This window comes from Gavia stellata, chromosome 5 (assembly GCF_030936135.1).
Source record: "Gavia stellata isolate bGavSte3 chromosome 5, bGavSte3.hap2, whole genome shotgun sequence".
In the NCBI taxonomy this organism is placed as follows: Eukaryota; Metazoa; Chordata; class Aves; order Gaviiformes; family Gaviidae; genus Gavia; species Gavia stellata.
Genome location: NC_082598.1, coordinates 12,402,086 through 12,419,423, shown reverse-complemented (window position 1 = coordinate 12,419,423; position 17,338 = coordinate 12,402,086). Strand labels below are relative to the sequence as shown.

At 40.3% G+C, this 17,338-nt stretch overlaps 1 protein-coding gene across 1 annotated transcript in view; it reads right to left on the bottom strand.

Annotated features, from left to right (window-relative positions):
• Positions 1-17,338, bottom strand: part of ABLIM2 (actin binding LIM protein family member 2) — a 117,651-nt gene that overhangs the window by 78,391 nt on the left and 21,922 nt on the right. Inside the window, exons 3-4 of the mRNA XM_059817401.1 lie at positions 14,694-14,877; positions 4,568-4,683 (exon numbers count right to left, since the gene is read on the bottom strand). Coding sequence (XP_059673384.1) covers positions 4,568-4,683; positions 14,694-14,877 — 300 coding nt within the window. The remainder of the gene's footprint in view (positions 1-4,567; positions 4,684-14,693; positions 14,878-17,338) is intronic.

The following is a 17,338-nucleotide window of genomic DNA, read 5'->3' as shown; positions in this document are numbered from 1 at the left end:
GCATCATAACTCAGCCCAATAAAATTAATAAAAAAAGACCTAAAAGTCATGCGATTAAAACAAAAAATTGAACCTCATATTAGACTTTGCTTCTGGGTCTGAAAGCTTTACTCATAGTTCAAAATTCTTTTTGCAGCTGTGGAAAAAACTCAGCTGAAATTCTGATGTGAACTTCTGCAACCAGGAGAAATACACCAATACTTGAGAGGCATTACAAATTCCTGAGTAGTAGTGACACTGCAACATGTGAAAGTGATGGCTAGCTACTCATTTGTTATTTATAGAAATCCATTTATATGAAGCTCCAAAAACTTGTAAGGGAAACTGAATGCAAAACATGTCATAACTGGTAACATAAGCTAGGCTATGTTGGTTAAACAGGCTATATGTGAAGTAGCTATACTCCTCAGAAAAAGTAATTGAGGACAAGACTTTTTTGGGGGGTTGTTTGCCTTTTTTTTTTTTTTTTTTTTTTTTTTTAATGATGGATGCTTTTGATTATGGTAGTAAAAGCCAAATCCACTCTTAGCTTCCATGTCAACAGTCCACCAACGAGGGCTCTGTTTAGGGAAGCTACACTGTCATGGGATTTGAACCTGATTCTCTGTATCCTTAATGAATCCTCTATTATCCTACGGGGTCCAGCTCTCATTCACTCTTCACTCTCTACAGATTCCGACCTACGTATAATTTTCTTACAAGATGTTAAAATAGTAATAATATGCAGAAAAATACGGATAAACATCAGTAATAAACTTTTTCTAGTACCAGTATCTCAGTAACCCTTCTAATCCTCTGTATGATTATATCTTCCATCTTATGTGAAAACATGGGGGTTTTTTTAAGGAATTCTTCATGTATACCAACAATTTGCCAGAGAAAAGACAAATGCTGAAAGACATTTGAAGAGTCATTTAGAGACGCCAAAAGAGAAAAAAAGCACACCAATGTCTCGCATGGAAGAGAAAGATACACAAAAGCATTAAAAAAAAGATTTATCTAGTTATTAAGAAAGAACTTCAAACACAGGATCTCCTTAAAAGATTTAAACAGTCCTCTTAAAAACTATCTGATGTAAGATTCTATTTAGTTGGTTACGTGACCCTAATAGATGCTCTGTTAGTGCAATTGTAAATGTTTAATTTCTGAATGCACAACAATAAAGGATAGTTCTTATTTTCCTTTAGTGGATTTGGAATGGATTAAGGGAGTAATAATATGTCTCTCTAACATCACCCTGTAGAACACCAGTATGTGGAAACAAGCCCAGCACAAAAGCGTGTGCACCACAGATCTGAAAATTTGAGTTTTGCTAACAAAAGAGAACATCTGGGTGTGTGCCTGGATTTAGTCCCCCAAGACAATAAATACTGCGGTATCTATTCTTTAACTGCAATCAGAGTATTTTTTTGATCTCCCCTGCACCAGGGGTTCATCTGGTAATCTAATTTAATCTCACTGCTTAAGGGTTTGTTTTACAAACTTAATACAACACTTTGTGTTCAGATGTCACTCACCTTTCATCTGGTTTAAGCTTGGGTGAGCAGAAATGCAGCATTTTGTGAGCTACTTTTTTATTCCTAACTGCTGTTTTCTCTGTTAAGTTCCAGATAATTAAAAACAAATATTGTGGTTGCTATGCCAACAGTGCCTATTGATGCAATGTCCTTGTCTTCCTGTCTTGGATGCAGCATCCTTTGGTGACTCACCTAATTTCAGCCAATAACTGTGCAGAACACATCATTTTGCTGCTACATGTTGATATTCTTCCCCGAGTACTCTTTCAACATCAACACTGCCGCAAGAGGTTTTCACAGCTAGCATTTTATAAAAGAAACAAAACAGGCAGCTAGGTATTTATATAATAATAAAAAATTCAAGGACTCAGGAAAAAAGCAAACATTTGACATTCTTCATTTCTTTCAAATGTAATGCATAAAGGAGGTCAAAACCAAACTGGGAGGATGAAAATAGAAGGACTGGTCAGAAGGAGCAGCGATGTTGGGAGCTCAATGAGTCCCAGGAGATCTCCTGAAAGCATTCTTGAGCTCAAGTCAGAGATAAATAGGCTGACAAATAACATACATAGTACGTATCAGGCAGTTCTGAGCCAAGAGCAAAACCAACATAACAGTGGGTCAACATATTACTTGATCCTTGACTCAGCTTGCTTGAAGCCATGCGTTTTTGTGCACTACTGTTCTTTTATAAAAAGAATTGTTCGTTTAAAACATTAAGGTCTTTTCCAAGAAGACTGTTGTTAAAACAAGGAGACGCTAATGCCATTTATTGCTTTGTGTAACACGTAGCATAAGTACAGGCAGCCATTCTGGACTTTCAATTTTCCAGTTCAACCAAGATGTCTCTGACAGTGCTTGTTTATTCCTGAAACACTGGTTCTAGCCTAAGGATTAGTAAGAGCTTGGAAAACAGCTGTTACTACACATTGCTCTTTCACATATTACGTATTAATCTGAATATTCCCCAAATTCTTTACTGCCTTTTTAGATATTTGGTTAATTTTCTGTATATTGTCATTGGTCAGGCTCTAACATATCCTGCTACATATACATGCACACATCTCCATGTATTTGTGGCTGCAGTGCTTCCCATTGACCCATCAAAGCTCTACTCCCCACACCAAGGAGGGATTCTACCATTGCTACCCAATTTCCTGAAGCCCATGAGCTCTGGAGCTCCTGGGCCAGCTGGGTGCTGCATGTCACCACGAAATCAGAAGATGCTGCCCTGGAGCAGCACTGCAAGAGACTGGGGAAATGCAGCAAGGAAGAGATAAGAACGGACGTAGTCTACACAGGTAAGGAAGATATTTATCTGGGATCCTGGCAACATCATGGCACAATTTACCTGCAGACCAGATATGGACCTCAGCTTGCCCTTTAAGAAGCCATGGTATCTATCAGCTCACCGACATCACTACACTGTTGAGAAGGAGAGCTGATAAATCTCAGGTGAAGACCAAATCAAATTATTTTAGAGGTCCAGTCTACAGTGTGGCAGATATCCAAGTTTGAACCAAGACTCTTATCTGAATCCACTAAAACCTGTAACAAGCAAGATCTCCTCCATTTCTAATGAGTTTTAAAGCAGACCTGTATTTGAGGTTTAAATATTGCATCTGTTAGTGATTTTATTCAGGGAAAAGCTAAACTTTTGTTTTCCAAGGTCAAGTTTTGCCACAAAGATGCACTTTCAGTGCTCCTTCTCTTTGAGGCAAGTGGTTTGCCAAGGTTTGCAGGTACCCGTGCACTGGGCAGGCTTGGTGCAGCGACCTGAGAGAGCTGGGGAAATACAACACAAGAAAAACTCTGTGTGTGTGTGTGGGGGGGGGGTGTACAGAGAAAGGGAATGTAAGTACATTAAAGGATTCTGTATCACAGATAATCAAATGAAGTTGTTCTGTCAGTACTCAACCAGGCAAGTAATTTTCGTTAAAGTCAAAGCCACTTTTCCGATATGACACAGAGACAAGCAGATGATAGGCCATTAAAGTATGGATCTGCAAAATGCAGCCAGACAAGACAGCTGAAGATGATCCGTCTCTGCAATAAGTGACAAGAGAAAGCACCTAAGAGAGAGGGCCATCCCCTCCCCAAAAGAGAACAGCATTAGCAAGACAGGAATCAGCAGCGCGTCTCTCACAGCAGCTTTTGCTGACAAACTGGAGAAAGGAGATGGTGAAAACTTTTGTAAAAAGAGAGATGTGGGGAAAAACAAAGAAAAAGAAAAAAAGGAGAAATTTCTCCCTGAAGTGAGCTGGATTCCTTGTATACAAAGAAGAGCAATCTGTGGGGTCCTTTCTCAGCCATGCTGAATCCAGCTCCATGAGATATGATAGTCATTAAAAATATGTCTTTGCTGTTTAATTGAATTGCTGTTGATGATGATGTTTAAATAGGTATAGGCGGTGGATGAATTTTAAAGCATGGCAGCTCCTCATGAACAAATCAGCAGAGGAACGTTGTTCAGAGCAACAATGCCACTCTATGATCTGCTGCAAAAAACACGTTATGAAAAGACCACATTTCTTCTCTGCAGTGTTTGTATCTTCTGATAGTACACAACAGTACAGAGGTCAAGGCAAATGTCCCTCTGGTCACATTGCATACATTAACCCTTCCTGTAGAGTATTTAGCCATGCAGCCATGTCACTGATATTTTCTGAAGCAATCCTGGAACACTTACAAATGATTAAATATCATGCTGGATTTTATTTTAGCTGGAGTTGGACTAAATCCTCAAAAATATTAACATCTATATTATGCCTTTCTCCAGATAATTTTATTTACTCCAGTTTTAATCAAATGTTCTGGGAGGTTCTGTGTATTGTTAACCCTATAATGGCACTCTTTGTGTTTCTTTTTAATATCAGAACTTCTCGGAAAACTACCGTATACTTTTTCACATGACTACGTTACATTTCTTGACAGCTTTTATGCAGCATAGTGGTAGAAGTTCCAGTTACACATACTGGTGTAAAATTGTGTTCTTTAAACCTGTGCAGACTAAGAAGTACCAACAGAAAGGAGCAGAACCCCCTACTTACTTCGCAGGTTCTGTACGGGGAAAGAGCCAGTGCTACTGGAAGGGGGCAGGGAACATTTCTGGCAGATGCACTCCTTCCCATTGAAAGTTACCCTGTCGCCTGCGGGAAAAGGCAGCCTACAACACAAGAAACAAAAGAAAACAGGTTACAGTCTCACACCTTTATTGAAATGAAATCTTTCCATAAAGGAACTGATTCTTACTCTGGTTTCTTTTTCCCTGCTTGCCCAGTTCTCATTCATGATTTTTCAGCCACTTGGAGGCTGAAGTATTGAAGGGACATATCAAACAGACAATTGCAAATGCAGATGTTACAGCTACTTAGGAAAAAAATAATATCTAAAGATACAAAAACACACTGAGCACTCAAGTCCAAATCCTTGTGTATCTAAGAAATGTAGTATCAACAAGGGTTGATCACGAACAGGATCAGTTACAGAATAAAATTAAAATTGGCATTACAGGGAGTTAAGTACAGGCAAATGCAGCTGCTTTTATGTTGTTAAAATGACAGTGATGACTTTTATACATTAAAAAACCCAGCACTTGTCCTCCCAACTTTGATCATATTAAAGTCCTCTTAATGTATATGCTCAGAAGGTAAATGTTGGTGAATTCTCACAGGAGAAATATATCCCAGTTATAAACCCAAAGTGTCTACATTACTTGTTTGCTCTCCTCAACAACAGCTCCCCTTACACTTAATTAAATCCTTCCTTTTTATCGATGTCCTTAAAACAAAAAGCTTTCTGCCGAGATCTCTGTCTGGGCACAGAAACCACTAAGGTTTTTTTCTCTAAGAGGACCAGATGGACAAATCACTTCATAATGCAGCAAAGGATGGTCGGGGTTTAGAAACACATTTCACTCCACCCAAAGCTCATGTCCAACTAAATCCCAAGCGAGCTATCAAAATATGGCTTAAGTGGGGCACAGGCCTTCTGCCTCATGGTGAAGTCCATCTGATCAGTTTATTTCATTAACATTTCATTAAAACTCTGCATGACATGCCCCCACAAATGCTATCAAATTCATACCGAGAGGTTGTCGTCACTACAAAAGCTGCACAGATACTTCTTCCTAAGCATAAACATTATTTTGCTCCCTAAACAGCCCAAGAGTGGCTTATTCTACATTTGTGTTGTATTTAAAAGAAAATGTTTATTACTTAAAAAGAGAACAAAAGCTATGCTGTCCTTTGTTTCTAAAGAATGTTACTAAAATCTATCTTAAACTAGACAAATAAGGGTTCAACACTGTCACCCATTTTGGACCACAGGCACTACTTTAAAAATCATGAGGACACATGGAGTTTAAATATTGTTACATCTTTGGATATCTGATGATGAATTCTGCTTTTCACCTGTTTTTTTCCCCTTCACTAATAACTTTATACTCCAAATACTTGCTACCTTCTTACTTACCTGACATTAAGACAAGGAAAAATATTTTATGGAAATAGCCTTTAAAATTGTCTTGCTTTTTGACACAACTAAATGCTCCATGTGTGATTCTGGTACAAACGGGTCCAATGCCGTGTTAGTACAGATCCAGAAGTCCTAAATTTCCAGCTGTTAAAGAGAGGATTTTCTACTGTGAATTTTACTCAATAACCTGATCAGAAGACGACAACACTGCCTCTAGTATAACAGACACGACGTGATGGAGCTGCACTGCTCCAGTGAGCAGCAAGTCTGTCCCGTCCTGCAGCAATCTGGCAGCAGCAAGCTCTGTGTTATGTATTAAAAAACCCCAAATGTTCTTTTTAGGTCATAACTGTTATTTGCAGTGGATTTTTATACTGCTTCAAGTCACAGAGTCCTCTAATATATGGAATAATACAAGGGTTTCATGAACATCCCAAACAGTTGAGGCTGGAAAGGACCTCTGGAGGTTGTCTGGTCCAACCCAAAAGTTAATTCAAATGAACATATGTATATTTGAATAAAAATTAGGAAATGTGATACGCTTCTATATAGATAATAAAAATTAATGACTAATTACCAAAAACTGCCTCAAAAATGGAGTGATATAATTCAAATGCTGTCCTAGTTTTCTACTGCCAATGTGAAAGAAACCATTTAATCATGTTTTCATTTTAACAAAATATTACAAAATGAAGTCTAGAAAGTACTATTGATTGACCTGGAAAGGCACAAGTCAAGGAAATACAACTGTTCCAGAACAGAGACAAGAACTAGTAATAGACTTCCTACGTGTTTTTAGGAAGACATCTCATCTTGATTTACAGATACCCATAGACTTACTATGAACACTGGTAACCTGTTCCAAATTAAACCCCCACAAAAATGGTAACCTGCTCCACAAATACAATCACACAACTACACTACCATACAACTACCACGATATCTTTCATTCTTACGCACAGTTACATTCCCTGGGCAGGATATTACCATCAAGTATGTTTTGCCATAGTCTTTATGGGGACCAAGACTGGGACTCAGCTAACGATCCAACTGGACTCTCATGAGATGTCTCAGAAAAACGGCAGGCTTTGCACCGTTAATAATCCTGGAGATGGTGATATACTGGAAGCCATGAACGATTCACTGCTCTGAAGAAGTACCATGACTACTGAGCATTCTTTAATCTAGTATATTATGAGCAGTAGCCAGAGGGAAGGTTAATGTATTTTTTTGACTCGATGATTTACCTAACAAAAATCTAGCTGAACTTCCAGCTGAATACAGAAGCCCATCTCGAACAGCTGGACCAAGCAGCAAGTAAAGTAGAAGCAGGGACCAATCACTTTGAGTTGGCTCATCTACATTAGGCAATTAGACAATCTGAACGAAAGTAAGTTAAAAGTAGAAGAGAAGAGGAGGACAATTGACCTCCTATGGCACAAAGACAGAGCCAAGTAGATGACACCCACAAAACAAGCCAAAGCTCACAGGCACCACAGTATGCCACAGAGCCTCCTTAGAGTGGAGAGCATGCGGGGGCTTTCCTAGCCCTTAAACATATCTTACTTGGTTTATTTTCTCAGAGTTTAGTAACTAATCACAGTGCCCTTCCATTCAGATGGGAGAGGGCAATAAGTTCAATTCTCTATTAAGTTTTCCACATCTGCAAGACACCTTGCTCTAAAAAACAAGGGAAATCCTCCTTGGAGGTTGTCCACCCAAAGGTATAGGCAGACATTTCCTTCCCTCGCTGATCTTCTAAACGCGTAATTAAGTCTTGGAGTTTGCTTCACTATCTTGTTCATCGGGTATCCAGAATTTGTACACAACATGTTTGGCAGTATTTCTGTAACATCTGACCTCTCCCTTTCACAAGCAGCCCTGCTCGAGGATTTTGATGCCTGTATGAGTGAAAGCACAACAGAAGGTGGTAACAGTCAATTAACAAGGTTTCTGTTTCCGAGCTCTTTAACTTGTGAGCAGGAATATATATAGCATTGTAGGTTAAGAGCAGCGTATCTGCTTTCGAATACAATGACATCTCACCACCAGTCACCCACTGAACATTGCTAGGTATGTGTTTTAATTAGCTACTTACTCTTTTAAAAATATTCAGTGTGATTTTCACAGTTGGATAATCTATTTTTAAAATGAGAATTAAGAGCATCTTTAAAGCAGCTCTCCAAAATTACTTGTAGGATTTTAATACATCTTGTATGATTCATTTCCCAATTAATTTTGTTTTATCCACATGCCTACAATATTTGTAAAGCCAGAAATGACTGGAGCTGACCAACAAAACCATTGATTGTAAACCATCAGCCTAATCCAGGGTAACTGCATGCTGACACTGAAAGGTCTAGTCCTGGTCTTGTCCTTCTCTGCACCATGCCTCAACCAATGCAGCTGTGAGCAAGTCACTCAAGCTTCCTGGGCCAAAAGAAAATATTCAATTTTTTTCAGAGCAGACGGATGGCCTTCTGTTCTTTAAGTTGCTGATCTGACTCTGTGGCTGAACAATCAACTAAATTTGATAGAAGAAAATTAACAGAAGCATATGGTCAGGGTTCTGGGGAGAGCAAAGCTATTCATTTCAGTAGCAAACTGCTGTTACACTGGGTCAGGTGTAATGTCAAACCGCAACCTAAGGACCTACAGGATCAAATTCTGTTCTAACTTGCACCTGGTATAATCCCATCCCTCAAGGTTGCTCCATAGGGACAAATTTGACCCAGGGTGTTAAACCTGATGATAAAAGTGGACATTACTTGCTATCTACTGTCTACATGAATTTCAATGAGGGCAAATGCTAGGTCCTGCACCCAGGGAGGAATAACCCCATGCACCAGTACACCTTGGGGGTCAATCAGCTGGAAAGCATAACAAGATGTAGAGGTCCTGCTGGACGTCATGTTGAGCATGAGTCAGGACAGCGTCCCTGCAGCAAAGGCAGCCAACCACATCCTGGGCTGCATTAGTGTAGTCAGCAGGTCCAGGGATGTGATCTTCCCCTCTGCTCGTCATTTGAGAGACTGCATCTGGAGCAGTGTGTACCATTTTGGGCTCCTCAGGACAAGATTTACTGGAAGGAGACCAGTGGAGGTGGCTAGGTCCAGAGCTGGAGCACAGGACACATGGGCAGGGGCTGAAGGAGGTGGACCTGTTCAGCATTAAAATGCTCAGGGGAGATCTTACTGCTGTCTAAAACTACCTGATGATGTGTATATGAAATCAGAGCCACGCTCTTCTCAAAGCTACAGAATGAAAAGACAAGAGGCAGCAGACATAAGCTGGAACATGGGAAACGTCAACTCAATATAAGGAAAAAAAAATTACCATGAGCATGCTCAAATGCTGGAACAGGCTGTCCAAAGAGCCTGTGGGATCTCCATCCTAGGAAACATTTTAAATGAATGCTGTCAGCAGCCTGCTCGAACTGGACTTGCTTTGAGCCAGGTGCTGGACCACAGGACCCCCACAGGTCCCTTCCACCTTACATGACTCTAGGGCTATAGGTATGCTCCACACATAAACCTGAAGAGCAGGGCAGCAAGACTCCTTTGTTCAGGAAGCACCATATATTAATAAATATTTTTGGTTTAGAATCAAAATGCCAAGAAGAACACTCAGTCTGATTTCAAAACTTCGGCCTCAACATCCAGATGAAGAAGACTGCTTCATGAGATGCTTTAAGAAGTACCCAGTACTGCTTAAGTGGGAACCGAACCCTTTCAAACTTCAGCAGCACTAAAAAAAGTGAGCAATTAAAAAGATCTAGCATATTCAAAAGTCTGACGTGATTGCTATGTTTCAGAACAAACTGAATTTTAACTTCTACTTTTCAGTATTGTCTTAATTTCTTAAGACATACATACACAAAAGCCCTCAGCTTCTTTCTAGAAATAGCAGTGTTATACGTAGGACTATGAAAAACTTTGTTGGGAAAAAAAAAAAGTTTTCAGTTTTCTGAATTTTTATATTCAACTGCCTGGTCACAGTGAATTACTTTCTTGAAGATAATAGAAATACAAAAGGATTGAGAGAATTTTAGATCTGCGTTTGGCACAAAACCCCTTGAAGAGTATGTAACTGCCTTTTGCCCCTCCACACATTATTCACCTCTACATGGCACATATTCAACTTCTGTCAATATGCTGTTTCAAGAGAAAACTTCCTAAATTCAGACAAAACATAGAACTTGGATATCCAAATTTTGTAAAGCAAACATGAACTTGTTTGGTTACTAACCCGGAACATACGTACTAATTTATCCCCCAGCTAAGAGTCAAATTGTCCTTCTTTCTTCATCATTTACATGTCACAAAAAGCTGTATTTTTCCAACTTGTAATTAAAAGAAAACTGAAATTAAAGGGGTAAAGATTATATACATTCCTCCAACTGGGTGAATAACATCCCCCCCTCCCAAATTTACCAATTATATTAACCCATAAAACTAAACCCCAGATTTTTGATACCCTATGTACACTATGTTTCAATAACATTGAAATAAAATATAGAGTATATGTATAGTACAACCTTATGCAGACCATACATCTTACGTATGTAAGATCTGCATAGATGTATTAATACATCTATACAACTTACCACACTAAGACTTCTCCTGAAAATTCCATTTTCAAAAGTATTATCACAGGTATGATGATTACCCACTGCTTTTTGAAAGACTCCATTTCCTGTCCTTTCTCATCCTGCATAAGGCAGTCCTGGGAGCCACACAGTCCTGTCTCTGACAGCCAACTAAGAACTACGTGCACGGTTTAAATAAAACTCAGCTTCTGTTACTACAGATAGCCTTAATCTTCTCCCTCTTTCTATTTAACTTTTACAAACACATGAACCTTTTAGAGGAAATGTCTTTGGCAGCCCTCTGCAGGGCACAGTCCCTTCCAGTTAATGAAACTGTAAGAATGATTGCTCACCCAGTTGCCGGGAATTCAGAGTAAGCAGTTAATATGCAACATTTTTCAATCTACGTTATTGTTATTCTGCTCATTCCTAGTTTTAGGCATTATCAATACAAAAACACAACAGCAGAAAACAAGTTTCACTGGACTACGAACAGCACTGGAAGAAGAAGGGACTAAGCCCTCAATCTTTATACCAGCAGAGCAAACATGCAATTAAAACCTGAATTTGTTTAAAAGCCACCTGGTCAATGCAAGATAGAGAGAAACAATCACACAGGACGACACGTTATACTATACTTTTAATAGTTTTTCCCTGAATACGAATTCCTTTTTTCACACTTTGACCTGTGGCAGCCCTGGACAACAGCATCTAAGTCCCAAGGGATGCCCAGGGATGAGTTGGGTTTCTGACACGCAAGGTTTTTCGCAGAGAAGGGCAGCAGCTTATCACGGCAGTGCAGGGGGCACCAGGGAATACAGCTTTTTTCTCTGACACTGGGCCACGTGGCGTTGAAAAGTAGTAATACCAGGAGCTCCAGAAAACGAATGGCCTTGTGTTACAGGCTTTTTCTCACTGCTCCAGCTAGCTGCATGCACATTAGAATTTCTCACTGATTTTACCATCTGAAGCAATATACACTTCCCACCAGTTTCTATTCAAATCTTATCTTCTCTAAAAATAAGACAAAAAGGAGTTGCTACTGTGACTGGTTTACTACGCAACGCAGGAACAGTTTAAAAGCGTTACTTCAGAACTACAGAAATACAGGTTATAAAAGCGCTTATTTAAAGCACTGAACGATTCTGCACCGCTCTGCAGACCCTTGTCACAAGCGCAAAGTGCCTTCTGCTGCCAATGTTTTCCTGCTGAAGCTGGTAAGAGCCTTGCTTGCTTTCCATTAGAGCAGGATCAGCCCCACTGTCAGGCAGTCATCACCTCTCAAGTTCACACCGTTCTGGAAGTCAGATTTCTAACAGAGCACCCACATTAAAGTCCGGCTGTAAAAGGCAACGTCAGATGCCGTTTGCATGATCAGCCAACTGCCTCAGACCACATGCTTTTGGCCCATTGTTTAAGGTTTCTGCCCATCTGTAAGAAATGGGGACACAAATGACACTCCTGACTCTTCCCACCAAAGAAAATACCAAGGTAGACTGCTTTACAATCCTGTATCTCAAATCAAATGACTCTAATTTTTTGCCTTTTAATATTTACTTTTTTCAAACAACCAAAAAAAAAGTTCTTTTTTCTGCTTAAGCCACATGTATTTACAGTCTACCCACCTTATTTTTACTGAGGATATCACTCAATAAAATAAATGCTGATGATGTTTAGATAGGACACTCTTTCCCATAAAAAACATAAATTATGTCTGGCTTGCAAAGACTGGGGTAATTGAAGCAATGCTGATTTAAAGCAGTTGAGGACCTGCTCCAGTGTTTTTACTATAAACAGATGACAGAATTCTTCTGTTGCTCTGCACCACAAGTCAGTGTTACAACCCCCCTGGGAGACACTAATTGAATCCTGCTAGTCAGCGGGGCATTAGTTGGCTCTGATGAAGACAAAATGAATTTGTGTGTCCTTCTAAGAAAAGCAACGGAAGCAAATCTGGGTCTTTCTACTGAAGTTTTAGATAGCAGCAATTAGAAACTTCGTATCAGCGAAACAGCTTTTAATCCAACTATTGAGTTATACAGAAGGTGAGGGAACATCTCTGAATTTATTTTTTTTAATATGAAATACTGTTGTATCAGGAACTTCACTTTTAAAAGCTTTAGCATGTCTTCAGTACACATGGTATTTGTAGCATGTTCTAGTGAGTATTTTCATTGTATTGCAATTCAGCTCACCTGAACTGTTAAGCACTTAAGAATAAATAGTTTAGTGATACAGAAAAATATTCCAAATTTCCAGGGCGACAAGACAAATTGTACCACCAAGCTCCAAACTATTGTAGAATCATAGAATAGTTTGGGTTGGAAGGGACCTTTAGAGGTCATCTAGTCCAACCCTCCTGCATTGAGCAGGGACATCTTCAACTAGATCAGGTTGCTCAGAGCCCCGTCCAACCTGACCTGGAATGTTTCAAGGGATGGGGCATCTACCACCTCTGTGGGCAACCTGGTCCAGTGTTTCACCACCCTCATTGTAAAAAATTTCTTCCTCATATCTAGTCTGAAGGACTGACTAAATACAGCAGGAGGTTAGTATATCCAACAGCCTGACTGAAACCTAAGTTAGGTACCAAGCTGCTAAGTATAGAAACACACAGGTAAATAATTTATGTCTCAATGCTAAACCCTAATGGTGTGGCTGAGGATGTAAGCACATTTAGCAGGAAAACAGAATCAGCCAGCTTTTATTTCTTCTCTTAACTGAAGATGTATCTCACTTTACAGAAGGTACTAGTGCTAAGAAGAAAGGTATCAAGAATTAGCTGTGCTCATCTGCAGAAGAGCTGTAATACTGACAGGCTGCAGGCCAAGAGCACTGCAGCCAGCAGTTAACTCATGAGATCCACAACTAGCCAATTAACGATTTTTTCTTCCTATTTAAAAAAACAACATCGCAGACGGAATTTAATATGATAAAGGCTTGTCAGTCTCAGAGTCTTCCCCTTAACATGGCTATTTAATTATTGCTGCAATTGATATATTAAATCAAGATCCTGCCATGAGCCACGGCTGTTCTGGAATTTGAAGTCCTGCTTCTGCATCAGCGCAGAAGGACATGTGAGCTTGGCAGCCCTACGAGCTGGGCAGATTTGGCTGGCAGATGGCCACAGAGACACGGACACGCTGGTTTTGGACTGCACAGTCACCTGAATGTGGCACCAGCACATATAGCATCTACAACATGGTGCATCAGTGCCCCGTTGTGCTTTCCCTTTGGACGTGGGGTTACTTTTCTTGTACTGCTAAAGGCCCAAGTTTAGCCAGAGAAATGATTACAGCATTTCCATTTACTCTAAACTGCTGTAACAGTGCATTTCCTGAGGGTTTGGTGGACTTAAAAGTCCACTTCTTCCCGAAGTCTTCAACAGATTTGTTTGTGCTATTTCCACAGAAGATTAAGATGCAGGTCAAAGGGATGTCAATCGCTCGTACTGCGGAGTCTGCAACCATCCCCACCAACACTGGGTCGCACCATTGCACATACCCACGTGGGAAATGATCCCACTGAACTCCAGCGGGTTGCTGGGGGTGGGAGGAAACCTTGTGTGCTGTGTCACTTGTCACATCCACGGCTGCTGGAGACCCTCGGTGAAATCCAACATATACGTAAGTGTTTGCGAGTCCAGGACCTTTCTGTCCTACTTTAAATGACTATTGGAGTTTCTGGGAAGCAGCACTGTGAAACTTTGGTTTAAATCTACTAATACGGTATCCACTCAGCTTGCCGAAGACTCAGCCACTGGCATTGGAATCCTCTGTAACTTCAGTCACCAAAAGACAAAATAGCAGACACCAGAGAAATAAAGCAACATTTGGGGCTACAGGTCTGTCAGTAGAGGCAGTGGCAGTTTCTCAAGTACTTTGAAAACCTCACACATAAGATACCATAAAACAGAAAAAGCATTTGAAATAAAAAGAGGCACTCAGAATTTGCATAATTTTTTTTTAATTCTGTTACTTTTTAAGGAGTGGATAATAGAAACCAGAACTATTTTTTTTTTTCCATCTATAGGCTGTAAGTTTGAATGTCTGGCATTCATCTTTCAAAAATCTCGTTTTTAAATGAAACACAACTTCATGTAGAAAACATACCTGCAGACAGCACACACAAAACAGTCTGGGTGATAGGTTTTGCCCAGTGCTGAGACCACTTCTCCCTCAATGAATTCATCACAACTGAAGCACCGTGTGCCATAGAGTCTCTGGTAGTCCAAAGTACAGATGTAGTCTCCCTGTCTCACAAAAAATCCTCCTTGAGCCAGGTCACATCCACAAGCTGCAGGAAGAGAAAAGGCAGACTCAGAAGGCTGGAAAAGGAAAACTCGTTCTCTAAGACGATGCTGATTTTTCACCTATGATCAGTATGGTTCCTAGTGGTGTATTTAAGCACTTCAATATATAGGCTTATGATAAGAGAACAGTTGTGCATCTGAACAACACTACTTTCATAGTAAATTACATCAGTGATGTATTTTGTACACTACTAGTTTGCATTTATTCCATGTAAAAATATTAACCTCAGTCAGAGGCTGCTACTACAGAATTAAGCCTTTAGGAGTTGAGTTCAGGGCTAGTGTACACAACACCAGTCATATTTAATAGGTTAAAGGAAATGCATAAAGGATACAAACCTTCAAAATCTAAAGCACCAATGTTATGAAAAAACGTCTCTGACAGATTACAACTGTCTGATATTCCTCCTGGACACAAAAGTGGTTAAAACACTGCTCCCTCTAAACACGGGGTCTGATGCACATGGCAACTGTCTTAAACTTCCACAAGTTTACAAGATCCTTTCTTTTAGATCAGATCTTACATTTACCTGATAAACATCACTCACCAAGCATGAATTGGAGGGATCTCCAGAACTATCTGCTCCTGGCAAAAGCAGAGTTTTTAATCCTATCTGTCAATTTATATTTTTTAAGCTAAATCTGTAGGAAAGGGTTAAAGTTGATTAACCAAAGGCTTGTGAGACTTTTCAGGGACTTTCTCCACTGCACCAGGGATGGAGCTAGGCTGGCATTTTGAGAACATGTAAGATGGGAAAGGAGAGATACAACAGTCTGGCTGAAGTCATACAGAAGTAGACAGAAATGGAGAAGATCATCCTCATCCATATTGACCAGGATCTTTGAAAACAGACTTGAATTGATTTATAAGGAGAACTGGAATTCAAAATGGTGATTCTGCTGCTGTGCTGACTACTACTTTACTCTAAGGCACAGCATCACACTTGTTACTACATACTTCTGCTCCTGGGGATGCGCATGTAGGGAAGCGCTTCCAGCAGCAAACAGTGCTTACAGTCAAATGAGGCTGAACAGACGACTGTCGCAGTGTCACTACTCGCATGCAGCACACAGAAGGAGTGGGAATGTTGTGTATCAGATTTGGGTTGCATGTACAAAACACTGCAGAGCTGCTCAGTGCCTTGGTCCCAAAAGAGCAGAGGTACCTAAACGTTTAAAGTTCAAGACTGAGACTTCTGCTTAGGTACCTGAGAGTCCACAAGCACTTTGGTTTTTAAATGTAAAGCCTCCCAATTCACACCAAAGCCTGCTTGCAATGCCAGAATCAGTCATCTTGCATCTAAACTAGGAGAAACGAGGCTCCAGTAGGCATGCTCAAGGCACAAAATAAAACACACTCACAGCACAGAAACCCTTAGAATGCATAAGATCCTGTCACGTTCACTCAAAACCACATCCAATCACCTGCAATTTTTTAAGATCTCTCTTAGTAGCTACAGACCACAGCACAAGAAGCCTGGGCTCAAGGCCCTCTTTAAAACCTGAGTGGGCATTTAAATCCTGATCTTCTCCCTGGAGCTGGCCCCAACCACTAAATGACAGAAGATGACAATCATGCTGAAACTATATTAGTATATGACCAAGAACTGAAGAACCATGGGTTAAATTAATCTTTCTTATTAGTCAAAATAGTTCCAATTATATTGCATGTCATGGACAACAACTACGGATTAGATGATTTATCTTGCAATACATTGTTCATGTCCTTTATCTCACAGGCTTAACACATTCACTTCAACATTTTTCTTTCTCACCCTTGCTCTAATTTTTACTAAGGACATGCTTTTTGAACAGACTTTTCAAAAATATGGCATGACTTGCTGAATCTTAGGAGTTTCTTTCAGTCTATATATTTCACCGAGGTACGTACTGGTGTGACAGAAGCACAAATCAACTATGGATTTAAGATGATGCTGAACAGCATGCTGAGCTGATACTAATGATGCAAGTTTAAACTTGCGGAGTGGCTCATAGGAGAAAAAAGTTAAAGGACATCATTGGGTTTCTGAAGTGAGCAGGGAGGGGTTATGTCCTTATAGAATATTTCTTTACGCCAGTAGTGGCACATCTTACTGCAGTGCACCTGAACAAAGCCACCAAGAACTGCTTTGAGCTACAGGGCAGGCACTGACCCACACATTTTGGTCTGTGCCATCCAAGAGGAACCTGGAGCTGGGCTTCCATAACGAGAGGAAGATGAGGACTTGACAGCGTACCCACAAATTATCTTCCACTGCGCTGTCGTGCACTCTTGCCACTACTCACCTGCTAAACCGAGCAGCAAGCACAAGCAAATCTGTATGTTTTTAATGCTGACGTGGTTCCTTAAGGGAGGCCAGGCAGGCCCTGTCTCACTGCTGCTAACAGGGCCCCGGTGTGAGGTTCAGGGCAGGCGGGGAGGGCGACAGCCCTGCCGCTGGCGTT